This window comes from Rhipicephalus microplus, chromosome 6 (assembly GCF_043290135.1).
Source record: "Rhipicephalus microplus isolate Deutch F79 chromosome 6, USDA_Rmic, whole genome shotgun sequence".
Lineage (NCBI taxonomy): Eukaryota > Metazoa > Arthropoda > Arachnida > Ixodida > Ixodidae > Rhipicephalus > Rhipicephalus microplus.
This window is the reverse complement of record NC_134705.1, coordinates 193,178,667-193,192,395: the sequence shown is the minus strand read 5'-3', so window position 1 is coordinate 193,192,395 and position 13,729 is coordinate 193,178,667. Positions and strand designations below refer to the sequence as shown.

The following is a 13,729-nucleotide window of genomic DNA, read 5'->3' as shown; positions in this document are numbered from 1 at the left end:
GTGGAGCTGTTGGAATTAGTGGAGCCATCGGTGTAAACATGTATGCGGTCGAAGTACCTTTCGTCCAACAGGTGCAAAGTCAGTTGCTTCAGGGCTAGCGTTGACATGCGTGCCTTCTTAAAGATACCAGGAACTGATAAGCGCACGTCAGGTTGACGAAGACTCCATGGCGCAGTTGCTGGATGCATGGCAAGTTTGAAGCCAGGCGGTAGTATGTCCTGATGTTTTGTCACGATACCGCAGTACGAAGAATGGGGCCTCCGAGCTGTCAAACACGCTAAATGATGTGACGGTAGCCGTGATAAATGCCGAATGTGCGCTCTCAGCGTCTCGACAATGATGTGCGTTGTGACCGGTTGTTCTTGTGCAATAGCAATAGTTGACACTGTCGATGAGCATCTTGGAAGACCAAGGCATGTCCGAAGTGCTTGGGCTTGTACGCTTTGCAGTGCACGGATGTTAGTCTTGCACGTGTTGGACAGAACCGGAAGGCTGTACCGGAGAGTTCCGAGAAAGAGGGCTGTATAAAGCTGCAACATGGAGTGCACGGATGGGCCCCATGATTTTCCGGCGACGAACTTGAATACATTCTCAATGCCAATGAGCTTTTTCTTCAGGTATCCTCCGAAAGTAACACTATCGGTATGGTACGTAGTGCGAGAAGTTTCGATAACACAAGCAATACTGTGTGGCACGAGCATAGAACCACGTTAGGAGTCGAAACATGTGAATTGAGTGACAAGTTGGTCGAAGAGGCATACGAAGCACGCATGCATAATTAATTATCATTATGAACAACAGCATGAGCAACATGCGCAGTTGCGCAGTGCGTGCTGCTTAACGGACACGTTTTGGGCAACTCTGCAACTGACAAAACAAAATATTAGGCTCGCAACTGAAATATTGCTCCATTACCAGTATAACAAATAATCATGTAATACTATGAATGAAAATTTGCAATATCTTGCATTTTTCTTGTAGTATCTAGGGCGCCAAGCTTCGTCTCGTCGTAACCGAAGCCATTTTTCTCGGCACGAGTGTCCGCTATAAGGGGTACGGAAATAGTAATTTTAAGTTCAAATATGATAAGACTAGAACCAAACCGAAGTAATTACTGGTTTTCTAATATAAAACAGCTGTTTTATAGCTAATAATACGTGATGTTTAGATAATAGGATTCATAATTCCTGCCTTCAAGCCCAAAGCCAGCATGAGGAAAAGTATGTGGCCTTTCTACATGTAATTAACTCTTCAGTGTGCGAGTGATAGACCGTGAAAATCTGGTTCTCTTATCAGCTTAGCTGGTGGTGTTACGTCAGCTGTCAGGTTTCCTGCATGTGCTAGGCCAGAGTGGGCAGAATTCAAACTACTATCGCCCCAACTCATTCTTTACGTCGGTCTAGTATACTTTAGAAATATTCAAAAGTATGCAATAAATATGCTCGTTTACTAATGGCGTCTACTAGGTTCCAAGACTGAGGAAAATACGATGTCTTTCTATGCTAAATATTAACAATTCAAGCATTCCCGTACTTCAGTTATGCCTTTTTCTGTTGATGTACCTTAATTTGTTCTGGTCCCCGATCGTCAAATGCTGTGATACACTTTTGAAATCGCCAAGCCTCTTAGAAGGAAAGAATAAAACAGTAAAGAAGGCAGGAATATCGACCAAATGCATGTTCGATTCACTACCCAGCGCCAGGAAATGAGAAAGAAGAGTACAAATAAGAGATAGTAGGAAGTAAGAAAGTGATCAATAGGATCACTTATGGGCCTGTGAGGCCTCTATTTATTATTACTGAGCACGGAAGGCCTTGAAGATGCTTCAAAGTGGCTTGTTGGCATTCTGCGTCATACCATCACGGGTACCAAGTCTTCCTTTGAAAGCGCACGTAGCGACGCCTCCATGGCGGCCGACACCAAGGCCGACAGCAAAGCGCAAGAATCCGGCCTGGCCACTTTGATCAATGCACTCTTTCTGATGTATGCGATCAGCTTTCGTCCATGTGGCCCATTTTCATAGACAGCTACGTTTTTACTCGAGTAATTCTAGTTGTAGGCTAATAGCTTCATTTATATTTACTAATGTGGTCTGTTGAGTCTGTAGATGGCCCATTCTTTCTCTTATACCGTAGTACAGGCCATATATGTCTTTGGAATGTCGCAGTCAACTGCCAATTCCACGATCTACATGGTAAGACCACATATTGGTGCAAGGCTACATTTAGCATTGCTTCCAGTGTGCTAAAACCCAACTATTGCAGCCTTAGCCGCCATGCATTCGTTAGTCTCTTACTGCTAAAATGAGAGTTTTGGTGTTTTCATTTCTAGAAGCATTATATTACCATGAAGTAAGCCATAGTTAAAAACTTCAGATCTACCTCGAGCAGAGAAGCTTTCTAAACGTGCACCTCAGTATACGTTCGTGGGTCGCATTCGTCTCATTGGTATTGTCAGTCTACGTAAAATGGTACGCTCGCTTACCACTAACGTTGTCTATTTAAACAAATCATTTGATTCACGCTGAATATACAATTTTTTTATATTCAGGACATACTAATTCACAAGCAGCTGGTGCCCTTGGAGCTGGTCAGATTGGAGGCAGCTCGATTGGAGGCAGTTCGATTGGAGGTGGTCTGGTTGGAGGCGTTTCGACTGGGACCGGTCGAACTCAAACCGGTCATATTGGTGCCACTCAGATTGGCACCGCTCACACCAGTGGTCAGATTGGAGTGGGTGGTATTGTTGCTGGTCAGCTTGGAAATGGACATATTGGCAGTGGTGGTGCAACTACCTCAAGTGGTGCGGGTGCGTGCAGATTTGTCATTTTTAGGTGGTTGCTGACACATACTTCTCGCGCCTCTGCTGATGATATACATGATAGTGATTACTAAAGTAAAAAGTTTTCCGTCGTTCGCCTTGACCTTATGATAAAAGATTTCCCATACCTATAATCTTCACTAAGAAGTTGTTAAAAGGCCACAGAAAAATATGCTGGCTGAAACAAAGCATTTTGCATAATTGTATTGCTCACTTCATAATTAATTTGTTACCGCAGCAAATACGAAAGTCATACAGTTTTCTGTCCTTCGTGCCGTAGCTACACGCTGTATTAATACGAGTGACCATTTAGCTAACGTAAATCGTCATAGTGGACGGTACATACCACGAACACCAACATTTATATTGACGCGCGACCAGTGCCCATAACGTTTCACAGCTTTTCGTCTTTTAGCTTACTCTCAGATAGTGCTCGAAAATCTTCAGTCAAATTAGGTGCACTGAATCATTTCATCAGTGCACAGCCTGCACTGAATTCCGAAACGATTTATTTTCTTTTTCTCAGGATCTGCTGCCGGTAATTTTGGCGTTGCTGGTGGATCTCTGTCTAATGGTAGAGGTAAGCACAGAATACACAGCCTCGACAAACTTTATCATGTCGTGTTATTACTTCATCTTTTATGGGTGGGTAAATTTTTCAAAGCACAAAGCTAATGAAGCATTGTTTCACTTAACCCTTTCAACGCCAACTTTTAGGAACCGTCTGTAAATGTGTCAAATCACTACAACGTTACTTCAAGATCTTCAATATTCTACTGAAACAAAAATAACGAAATAATTGTTGAATCTATGTGTGTCATTGAAACTCATTTTAATTAAGTTGCAATTAGGTATCTTTTTATTTTGAAGCCACTAATGTTTACTTTTGGCATAAACGGAATCTAATTTCAGGCTAGAAATATACCGCAAATTTATTTTTGGTTATATCAACCATGAGCAAGGAAAATTTCTGCTTTTACATTGCTTGCAGGAAGCGGCACGTCGCACGACTCGTCAAACGGGGTAGTGCCTTCAGAAAAGCGATCATACGTATCAATACACTGCAAAATGAGGGGAAATAAAGACAAATTAGTCATGCAGGAGGTCCAATTCATCTAATGTACAATATATCTTGCTCTTTCTCAGCTTTTACTTCATGCAATTAACAAAAACGAGTGGGGTACAAAAGCGTGTACATAGTGTCTTGAAGGGTTAAATTGAAGTCAATATTTAGTGCCTACCAAGGAAAGTCGAAGTATTCAATTTTTTTTTAATTAGCACGTCCTGGTTTTGTTAAAAGTCACGCCAGACACGTTAACAATACTCCATTGTTAAAAGAAAGCACTGAGAAATGTGTTAAATTAGCACAGCTAGCAGAACGGCTTGGTCAGTTCACATGTTCGTGTAAGCGTGCAGCGCAGCGCAGACGAAGGACAAAGAAACGGACGACACCAACGCTATACTGTTGTCTGATGTCTTTGTCCTCTGTCTCCCCCTCCCACCGACTGTCAACGATTGTTGATTCTGCCAGTGTAGCTTCCAACTAGCACAAGACAAATAAGCTGGAAACATGTGAAAGCACGCTACAAATCCAACAAAACACTCGTATTAAAAAGATTCCAAAAATATCTGTGACAATAAGTTCACGAGGCATTGAACTCCAATGCTCAGACCAACTCATTATTGCTTAAAAATGCGGTTCACAAATTTTACAGTGTTAGTTCTCAAGCACAATCAACTGCAATGAATTTTATCCTCCCAGTTGTTTTTCAGAAAAAAAAAAGTCGTAAACAAAACGAAAAGAAATATAATGAAACTAAGAAACAATGACACACACTGTAGAAAATGTATCGTCATTGTAACATTAGTCAGCTTTAAGTCTTAATATGGTTTTCTTTTTGGTTGCAGGTGTCTTGATCACTCGCACTCACACTCAAGTAACAGAGGTACACACTACGGGCAGTTCAAGTGAGAACAATTCTACTTACTTATATATTCATGCTGTGTGTCTATAGCCAAACACTTGTGTAATGATTTCAACATGGGAAAATTTCTCGAGAAAACAGCAGATTTAGTTATCAAAGCTTGTGCAACAAAGAATGACACTTAATCCAGCTTTTCGGCTATAGTGGTGTCATGTTCGTTAGACCTCACTCCCCAGTCTCCGCAACTCGAAGGTCTTATCCCCACACAGTCCGCTCACACACTGTTCACACAGAACCGATGTCTGCTGTTGCCACCTCATCAACGGGGTGCCGCATGCCCTCATATCAATACCGATGGATGTCCTCATACCTGTCCCTCTCTTGAAGCGTGAAGCTCCCGCCCTGCCGACCATGGAGGATAGTATTTGGCGAGTTGGTCGGCATGGGCCTCTCTACAAGCTTTTTCAGTCTGCGGGTGGGCGAGCTTGAATGTATTTGGACCAACACGTCTGTAGATACGGAATGGTCCATTTCGCTTTGGTAAGAGCTTTGACGAGATGCCCCTTGCAGCGTCACTGACTATGTGGGTTTCACGTAAAACAAGGCCACCTTCCTCCAATGTCATGGCTCGCCGTCGCTGATGGTAGTGCTGGTTTCGAGCATGCCAAGCATGTTGCTGATGCTGCCGTGTAGCCTCCATGATCTCCGCCAAATGGGACTGAAGTTCTGCTGCTAATGCATGAGAAGCCGATGCATCCGGCTCGGCATCCTGCTTCTCTTCGGTAGGTTGCCAGAGGGTTCGTAGTTCAAGGCCATAGATAGCAAAGAAGGGTTGGGGTGTACCCAGTAGACACTCACGGCAGTTCGCATTGCAAAAGCAATCTCGGGAATGTATTGGTCTTAGTTTTTGTGCTCATTGCAGTATGCACGAAGGCACTGCTACACGGTGCCATTATGCCATTCGACCATTTGTCCTGCTGGCCTAGAGGGTACAGTGTGGCGCTCCAAGATTCTTCATCGCCTCAGGAGGTTCTTCCATAACTTACCAACACAGAGTTTCCCGTTATCGCTAGAAACAGCAATAGGTGCCCCATTGGTTGCGAAACTTTATTGTGGTCCTGCAAGGCGCGCGTCAGCGCGCAGTAGGCGACTCCCACGTCGAGACCGTTCGGCCAAGCCTATCGGCTGCTCCGCGGGCCTGCTGGGCGGCCCAAAGTTGGTCGGCCAGGAGCGAGCTGGGTAGGGCCGCCTCCCACCTGACCGTTGTAGTGTTGGGGTTAGTGTACATTGCCTTGCACTCCCAGAGCATGTGCGCCAGCGTGAATACATCCTCACATGCGGGGCTAGCGTCATTGGGGAACACGTCAGGATAAATAGCGTGAAGGGATCTCAAATTAGGGTACGTGTGGGTCTGCAGTAGTCTGAGCATAAGGGCCTGTGGCCTATTAGGATTTGGGTGAGGAGGTGGATATAGTCTTCGTCTGCAGATGAAACCTTCCACACGGCTTGCTGTTTGCTGTGTTGTTGCAGCACGAAGAGGGAAGAGCTCAATGAATTTGGTGAATTTGCCAACAATGACTAGCAAATGGTGTGCCCCCGAGGGCTAGTAGGTAATGGCCCCATCAAGTCAATACTAAGTTTTTCATTGGTGCAGCATGCCATTAATTTGCCATAAATCTCTCGGGTTTGCAACGCTGTCCTTTCGTCCTTTGACAGACTGAGCAACCACGGACATACTTTGATATGTCATTGTTCATGCCCAACCACACAAACTTATCCCTGATGCGCTGCAATGTCTTGAATAACCCTGCATGGGCACTTGTTGGGTGTTCATGGGCCATCTGCCGTACCAAGGAATGAAAGTGAGCAGGCAACCAAGCTACTGCATGGTCACCGCGGCATTGTACCAAAACGACCGATGAACCTAGATGGGATGTGGATGATAGGTCCTCCAGGAGACGGCTTTGGGCAGTGCCTTTTGGCAGAGATTCTCCCTGTATATTCTTTGTTATGTCACACAAAAGGGCATCACGTTGTTGTTCCTGTGATAATTTTCCCGCATTGTTTATTACACTGAGGTCCTCAAAAGTGGTCAGCAGGCAGGAGCCAAACGTGTCAGAGCCTTCTTCAGTGTCTAAGTTAAGTGGCAAAGACTCTCAGGCATTCATTTAGCTGCGCCCCGCCGTGGTGATCTAGTGGCTAAGCTACTAGGCTGCTGGCCCGCAGGTCGCGGGATTGAATCCCGTCTGCGGCGGCTGCGTTTCCGATGGAGCGGAAATGTTGTAGGCAAGTGTGCTCATATTTAGGTGCACGTTAAAACCCTCCAGGTCGTCGAAATTTTCGGAGCCCTCCATTATGGCGTTTCTGAAAATCATATGGTGGTTTTGGGACGTTAAATCCCAAATATCAATCAATCGGTCTTTTAGCTGCTGTCTTGAAGTCTGGCTCAACAGGTGCCCGGCTAAGGGCATCTGCAGGGATGTTGGCCTTCCCGCGATGGTGCTTACTTTTGCACGGAAACCCTTGAAGGCATAGCACCCAGTGGCGCACACGAAGAGATGCTTGCTCAGTGGTGAACATCCAGGCTAATGATGAATGATCACAGTGGACTTCAAATTCTGTGAAGTCCAAACAGGGTCACAGTTTCTTCACAGCCCATACAACAGCCAAACACTCCCACTCCTGGACTGTGTAATTACACTCCGAGACCAAGAAGCCTTTGCTGATGAATGAAACTGGCTTCGAAATGTCATCCCGACGTGTGGCAGCTTGGGCTAGTTCGTATGCTATGACGATAGTTATAGCGCGAGAATAGAACGACGACACAGAGACAAGAAGGACACGAAGGATAGTTATAGCGCGAGTGCGGAACGACGATGCAGAGACAAGAAGGACACGAGCGCTCGTGCCCTTCTTGTCTTTGTGTCGTCATTCTGTTCTTGCTCTCTAACCATCGCCATGTCATCTGGACGTTGCAGCAGCACTGCTGCTATACCCACACTACTGGCATCTGTTTCAACTATGAATGATGCCCCGCCGTGGTTGTCTAGTGGCTAAGGTACTCGGCTGCTGACCCGCAGGTTGCGGGTTCGTATCCTGGCAGCGGAGGCTGCATTTCCTATGGAGCCGGAAATGTTGTAGGCCCGTGTGCTCAGTTTGGGTGCAGGTTAAAGAACCCCAGGTGGTCAAAATTTCTGGAGCCCTCCCCTACGGCGTCTCTCATAATCATATGGTGGTTTTGGGACGTTAAACCCCAAATATAGAACAACTATGAATGGTGCATTGAGGTTCGGCAAGCTGAACTGCAACTGTTGCCAGCATTGCATGGAGAGTTGCAAATGACCGTTCTTCAATGCCCGTCCACTGCCATCGCTGTTGCTGCTTGAGCAAGTTCGTCAATGGCTTAGAAGTGAGAGAAAATTGTGGAAGAAAGTTCCTGCAAAATCCAGCCAAGCCCGAAAATACCTGCAGTTGCTTCCTGTTAGAAGGTCGTTGATATTCTGCCACTGCAGGCACCTAATCTGGGTCTGGCCGGCACTCTCCTGGAGAAACAACATGACCGAGAAAGATAAGGGATTGGGTGCATTGTTGGATTTTGGCGAGATGAATTGTAAGTCCTGCATTCGCGATGCGTTGGAGAACTTCACGGACATGTACCAGCTGATCTTCTATTGTTAGAGAGTACACCGAGACATCATCCAGGAATGGCATGGCAAATATGTGGTTTATGCCCTCATAAACCCTGTCCGTCAAAGCTTGAAATGTGGCTGGGCCTCCTGCCACACCAAACGCCATTTTTTTGAACTCAAAGATGACCCTATGACATATGAATGCAGTCTTCTCAACATCTGTTCCGGTAGTGGAATTTGGAAGAGCTCCTGGGACAAGTCAAAGCTTGTGAACCACTGGGCATTACCTAGTTGCGCCGATAGCCAGTCAGTGTAAGGCATCGGGTACACTGGTACATTCGTGCAGGAATTCAAATGTCTGTAGTCAACAGCCACACGGTAGCCACCGGATTTTTTCCCACTAGAACCGGTTCACTTGTCCAGCGACTTGTGCTGCGCCTGATCAGGCCTCCTTTGAGAATCTCGTCCAAACAGGCATCCATGATGTGTTGTTTCTTTGGATTGACTGGGCGCAGCTTTGTGCGCACTAGTGTGCTGTCACCTGTGTCGATACAGTGCTCAATGAGGGTAGTACAACCAGGCCACTTTGTGAACAGTGCCTTGTACTCTCCCAACAGGACCCTGAACTCGTTCAATACCTCTGAACGCTGTCCTGAGCCACTAATGGTGTTGCATGTCACAATGTCTGGGTGTTTCTTAAACAAACCTCCAAGGCATTCGGCATCATCCACTGGATCTGGGACAACCTTTTTATTACGTTTGGCAAAGGGCACAACAAGCTGTGGTTCCATGTGCAGAGTCCACCCTCCCAAAGCTATGTGCAAGGACATGCCAGTGGCTGTAAGGAAGTCCCTTTCAAGAACCACAACTTGGCACAGGTCGGGCAGACAGAGAAATTTTTGAACCCGTGAGCCGCCATTCCTCTCTATCCTCCATTTGGTAGACACGGAGCTTTTGGGCAACCTCATGCCAGGCGAAGTGTTCGAATTTCGCGTTTGCTTTTCCCCCGAAGAGCACGCCGTACTGGTCGCCAGTGGACCCAGGAGACTCACGCTGGAACCGGTGTCGAGCAAGGCACGGAATTTCGTACTGCCGATTCGAACGTCCAATAGTGGCTCCTTCCCTTCTCCGGCAGCAGATGCAACTTGCATACTAAAATCACTGTAGGCACTCGCCAAACTAGTGCCTACTGTCACCCGTTTCCCGAGCACTGCGCATGGCTGGAAGTGGCCTGGTCGGCCGCACTGGAATCAAACGACTTGGTCTTGGCATGGTCTACTCGCACAGTTGCGTGCAATGTGGCCTACACAGCTACATCGTCTGCAAACGACCTGGTTCAGTGCCTGCTGAGCTCGACGTCCCACTGGTGGTCTTAACATTGGAACGCCGACAGGTTGGGCCTGCATGATGGGCCACTGGTTTCGGTGATACGATAGTTGCACTGCTGCGAGGTGGAAGGGCCATGCGCACCTAGGTGTCCAACGGGCATTTGGTGTAGAGACGACAGCCATGGAGTGCTGGGGCACTGCTATTGCGTCAGGCATGCCATGCGCCGAATATGCCAAGTCACGTGCGACTTTGTTGGTTTTGGGTGGCGGAGGCCGATATTGCAGGCGGTGCCGCGCTTGCTCCATCAGGCCATCGGCGACATCTGCCAAAGCCTTCAAACTTGAGAAAGTAGACCCCGATACCAAGTCTTGCAGCTAAGGGTGCATCTGGCGCAGCACTCTGTCGACCTGGACGTCGTCGGCAACCTCCTCTCAGATTCGGTGAGAAAACTCCGAGATAACATATATGAAATCTGTCAAGGTTTCCTCGGGGTGCTGGGTGCGGGCCTCCAATTCATCCATCAGACGCTTATTTTCGTCGACTGACGCGAACTCCCGATAGAAAGCTGCGACTAAGTCATCCCACAAGATGAAGGGTCCGCCGAAGCGATACCATAACTTCGCGCTGCCGTCAAGAACCGCGGTAATGACGCGGCAAACTCGGTCTTTCGTGGGTATGTCGTTAATCAGACAAAAATTATCCCCCTTGCTGAGGAATTCCTCCGGCGTCTGTCTGTACATCCCTGAACCCCGCGAACCTCGGCAGCGTGGTCGCAATGGGCGGTGTCACCGTCTTTAGGGTAGCCGGCGCCGGCGGTCGAACAAAGGCCGGTTGGCGTTCGTCACTCATGGGTATCACGGGAGCAGCCATCAGCGCTTGCCGCAGCTCGGCTGCAAGGCGTTCGCGTTTCATTGGAGATTTCAGTCAGATTTCACGGAATTCAGTCAGCTCGATTCCGGACGGGCCCCCAGTTGTCATGTTCGTTAGGCCTCGCTCCCCAGTCCCCGCGACTCGAACGGCTTATCACCGCACCGTCCGCTCGCACACTGCTCACGCAGGACCGATGTCCGCTGTTGCCACATCATCCAGGGGGCGCCGCATACCCTTCTATCAATACCGATGGAGGTCCTCACAGGGTACTTGTCGGAAAAGTATTTTTGTGCGAATCTTGGTTCCGCTATCTGGTAAAATAATTTTATGACAACAGAATGGAAATGAAGAACAATGCTTGAAATTGAACCATAACATGAACAGCGGACTCAGTACCCAGTACTGCTTTAACTATAAATAAAGTTTAAGCAGTTTTCATTGGACTTTTGGTAAAACATTTTAAAGAGAACAGTGAAGCTATTAACCAAAATAAATAAATACACAAGATTGAGAAATGAGAAAGCCAGTGCTGACTTTCAACAAAATGTTTGTTTTGCGTGGACTGAACGCATATACAGTACACCTCACTTTGAGAACTTGGTATGATCTTTTCTTTGTCGACTGTTGTGTATAAATAGCCGTGGTCACGCAGAGTAAACTTTTTGTTGAATTCATTTCTATCGTCGACTCAAATTCCAGGCTCACTCGCTCCGCGGCGGTACGCATATTGTATCCAGCGATAGCCGAATAGGCTGAAATCACACTGGCTGTGATATATAGTCGCAAATAGTTATTATGCAATGACTCTGAGGCAGCTATTAAAGCAAACGAAACTGGCATTGTCACCGTTCAGGCCATTCCCATTCTGCGAAGTGTCGAATGTATCACTCCCCACTGTCTCACTTGGTTTCCCGCTCACCTGGGGTCGACTGAGGGTTCAACCTCTAACCCTAACGAGGGCGCACACAATGCCGAATGGAGGACACACTGACCGCGCCGCCTCCGCACTGCCCCTGCCTCGCGGAGAGCCCTTTCAAACGTTCAACGAGATAACGAAGCACTTCTGTCAAGACAGGTATTCCCTATTCCACTCCCTATTCCACACCCTGCCTTGTTCTAACCCGGTTGTTGATCATATACCCTGAACGGTATCCTAGTATGGACTACCCTGCGTGTGGGCTATTAACAATATTGAACCATGTGTTCTGGGAATGACAAGCCATCTTTGTTTTCAGCTATAAGACACATGGACAGCGCTTTTGCGCAAGCCTAAGCTCAACGACCAAACATTGTCCGTTCAGAGTGCCTGCGAATAAGCCACCATGCTCAGCTTCGCGGTCCTTACGCGGGACTAGCCATGTGTCGTGGGGCATCCCCTGTGTCTCTGGACTCAAATAAAGTTGTCATCATCATCATCAAGTAAAAGCCACATCTCATCAATGTATGGTTGAAAAACTAGCTTACGTACTGGGGGCAAGATCGCTCATACTGTTTTGATTGTGAGAGAAACTACAATTGCCCATTATGCTTCGTGGTACATGTTCACGGTGGCATTGGGGGGATGGGATCTCTTACGTTCAGCCACCCGAGGCAAGCTCACTTCCATCTATTTACAAAAGGGAGCAGTACTGGTGTAATTGCTGACACAGTACGATTCCCGAGACAACTTTTTGCAGATTAGCCTATTTAGTGAAACGGAAATTTAGTTCTCACGAACATAATTGGAAATTTAGTTCTCTAAAACATAATTGGTCCTTTTTTTAACTTTTGAATGCAAAGCAGATTTGGCTTGAAGCTGTGTCTATTGGTCCGCTCTCCCACTGCGCATGCGCGTCTCCTTTCCCTCTCTCTCCCGAGTGGGCGGAAAAGGCAACGTTTCTTTGAGAAAGAGCGGGTCTTCTTTGTTCGTAGCCGTTGATCGTCGGCCTTGCAGCGTTACATGTTTTGGTGACAGAGAGTGCGTCTGCTCTGGCCTGCGTGGAATCACGTTCGATGTCTCTGACGTCTGCGTTAAGGTACCGGCTGTTATATGGGCTCACCAGCAGCGTTCATGGCAGCGGACACCGTCATCAAGTGATAGTCTCTGACAGTGTTATATATGTTCCCAATGTTGGTGCACCTCTTCAACTAGTTTGTGTGAGTGCCATTCTCCATCTCACCAGTTCTTCGCCTCGACGCATGGTTTCCTTTAGCGGGAGATTTTTTTTTTTCAACATGTTTAAAGCCGCCCAGCATAAGCCCTAAAATTGGTTGGTTTATTTTTCGCTGCTCTGCTTTAGCTGGAGCGGCTGGTGTACTTGGCGGTGGCCTTGGCAGAGGCGTTGGCGTTGGAGGAAGCGGAGGAATCGGTGGTACAACCAGCAATTTAGGTAAATGCCCATATTGCATTGCCACAAACACTCTTAGCGTGAATGGAGAGCCTTTGATTCAGGCCTTGATACTTATTCCTGTAAACTATTTTCGTCGAATTAATTAGCAACAGCTCTTCGTTAGTAAATACCAGTATATTGTTTAGTCATGATTCTTTTTTATGGCTGCGTACGTTGTGCGAGAATCAACAACACCTGAATGCCGTTTTTTCTATATACATATATATCTTTCTAAGTGTTCTACACCGAAAAAAATTCCTACGCGAATTCTTTGATTCATGAGTAGTCGCGTTTTAACCATACCCTAATTGGGTCTGTAATTTATTCCATGGGCAAGGTTTGAAAACGACCACACCTTTATAGCTCAGCACATGAGGCAACCATGCTTGCATTTAGCGGCGTGGCCGTCACAACCCCTGTGGCCGTCGGTAACGTAAGTGATATACATAAAAACATAAAATGAGAAAAAATACCAAAGATTGAACGGGATTTGAACCCGGGACCTTTTTGCGGTTGTCGGTTATTCTTAAGCACAACCACGTTGGTGCCTGAAACTCATTTGTCAAAAGAGGTGTCATGTGAGCAAATGAATCACGTTAATATGCTTGTGTGAATATTCGAAAGCTTCGAACATTCAAACGAATAGTAGAAAATTTGAATTCACTCCGATTCAAATTTAAAATATTGAAAATTTCATAGTATTTAAAGGAACGAATACGTTCATATTAATCTGAATGTACCGCCCGTAAAAGTGTTAGCGATTTTTCTGCATTGTAGAATTGTTAAA

General features: G+C 46.6%; 1 protein-coding gene across 6 annotated transcripts in view; it reads left to right on the top strand.

Annotated features, from left to right (window-relative positions):
* Positions 1-13,729, top strand: part of LOC119186238 (uncharacterized) — an 80,692-nt gene that overhangs the window by 51,146 nt on the left and 15,817 nt on the right. For 5 of the 6 annotated variants that reach the window (XM_075867410.1, XM_075867407.1, XM_075867409.1 and 2 more), the window contains 4 exons: positions 2,551-2,808; positions 3,347-3,400; positions 4,729-4,788; positions 12,853-12,942. In XM_075867410.1, the coding sequence (XP_075723525.1) occupies positions 2,551-2,808; positions 3,347-3,400; positions 4,729-4,788; positions 12,853-12,942 (462 nt within the window). The remainder of the gene's footprint in view (positions 1-2,550; positions 2,809-3,346; positions 3,401-4,728; positions 4,789-12,852; positions 12,943-13,729) is intronic. The other variant, XM_075867408.1, reaches the window with a different exon arrangement.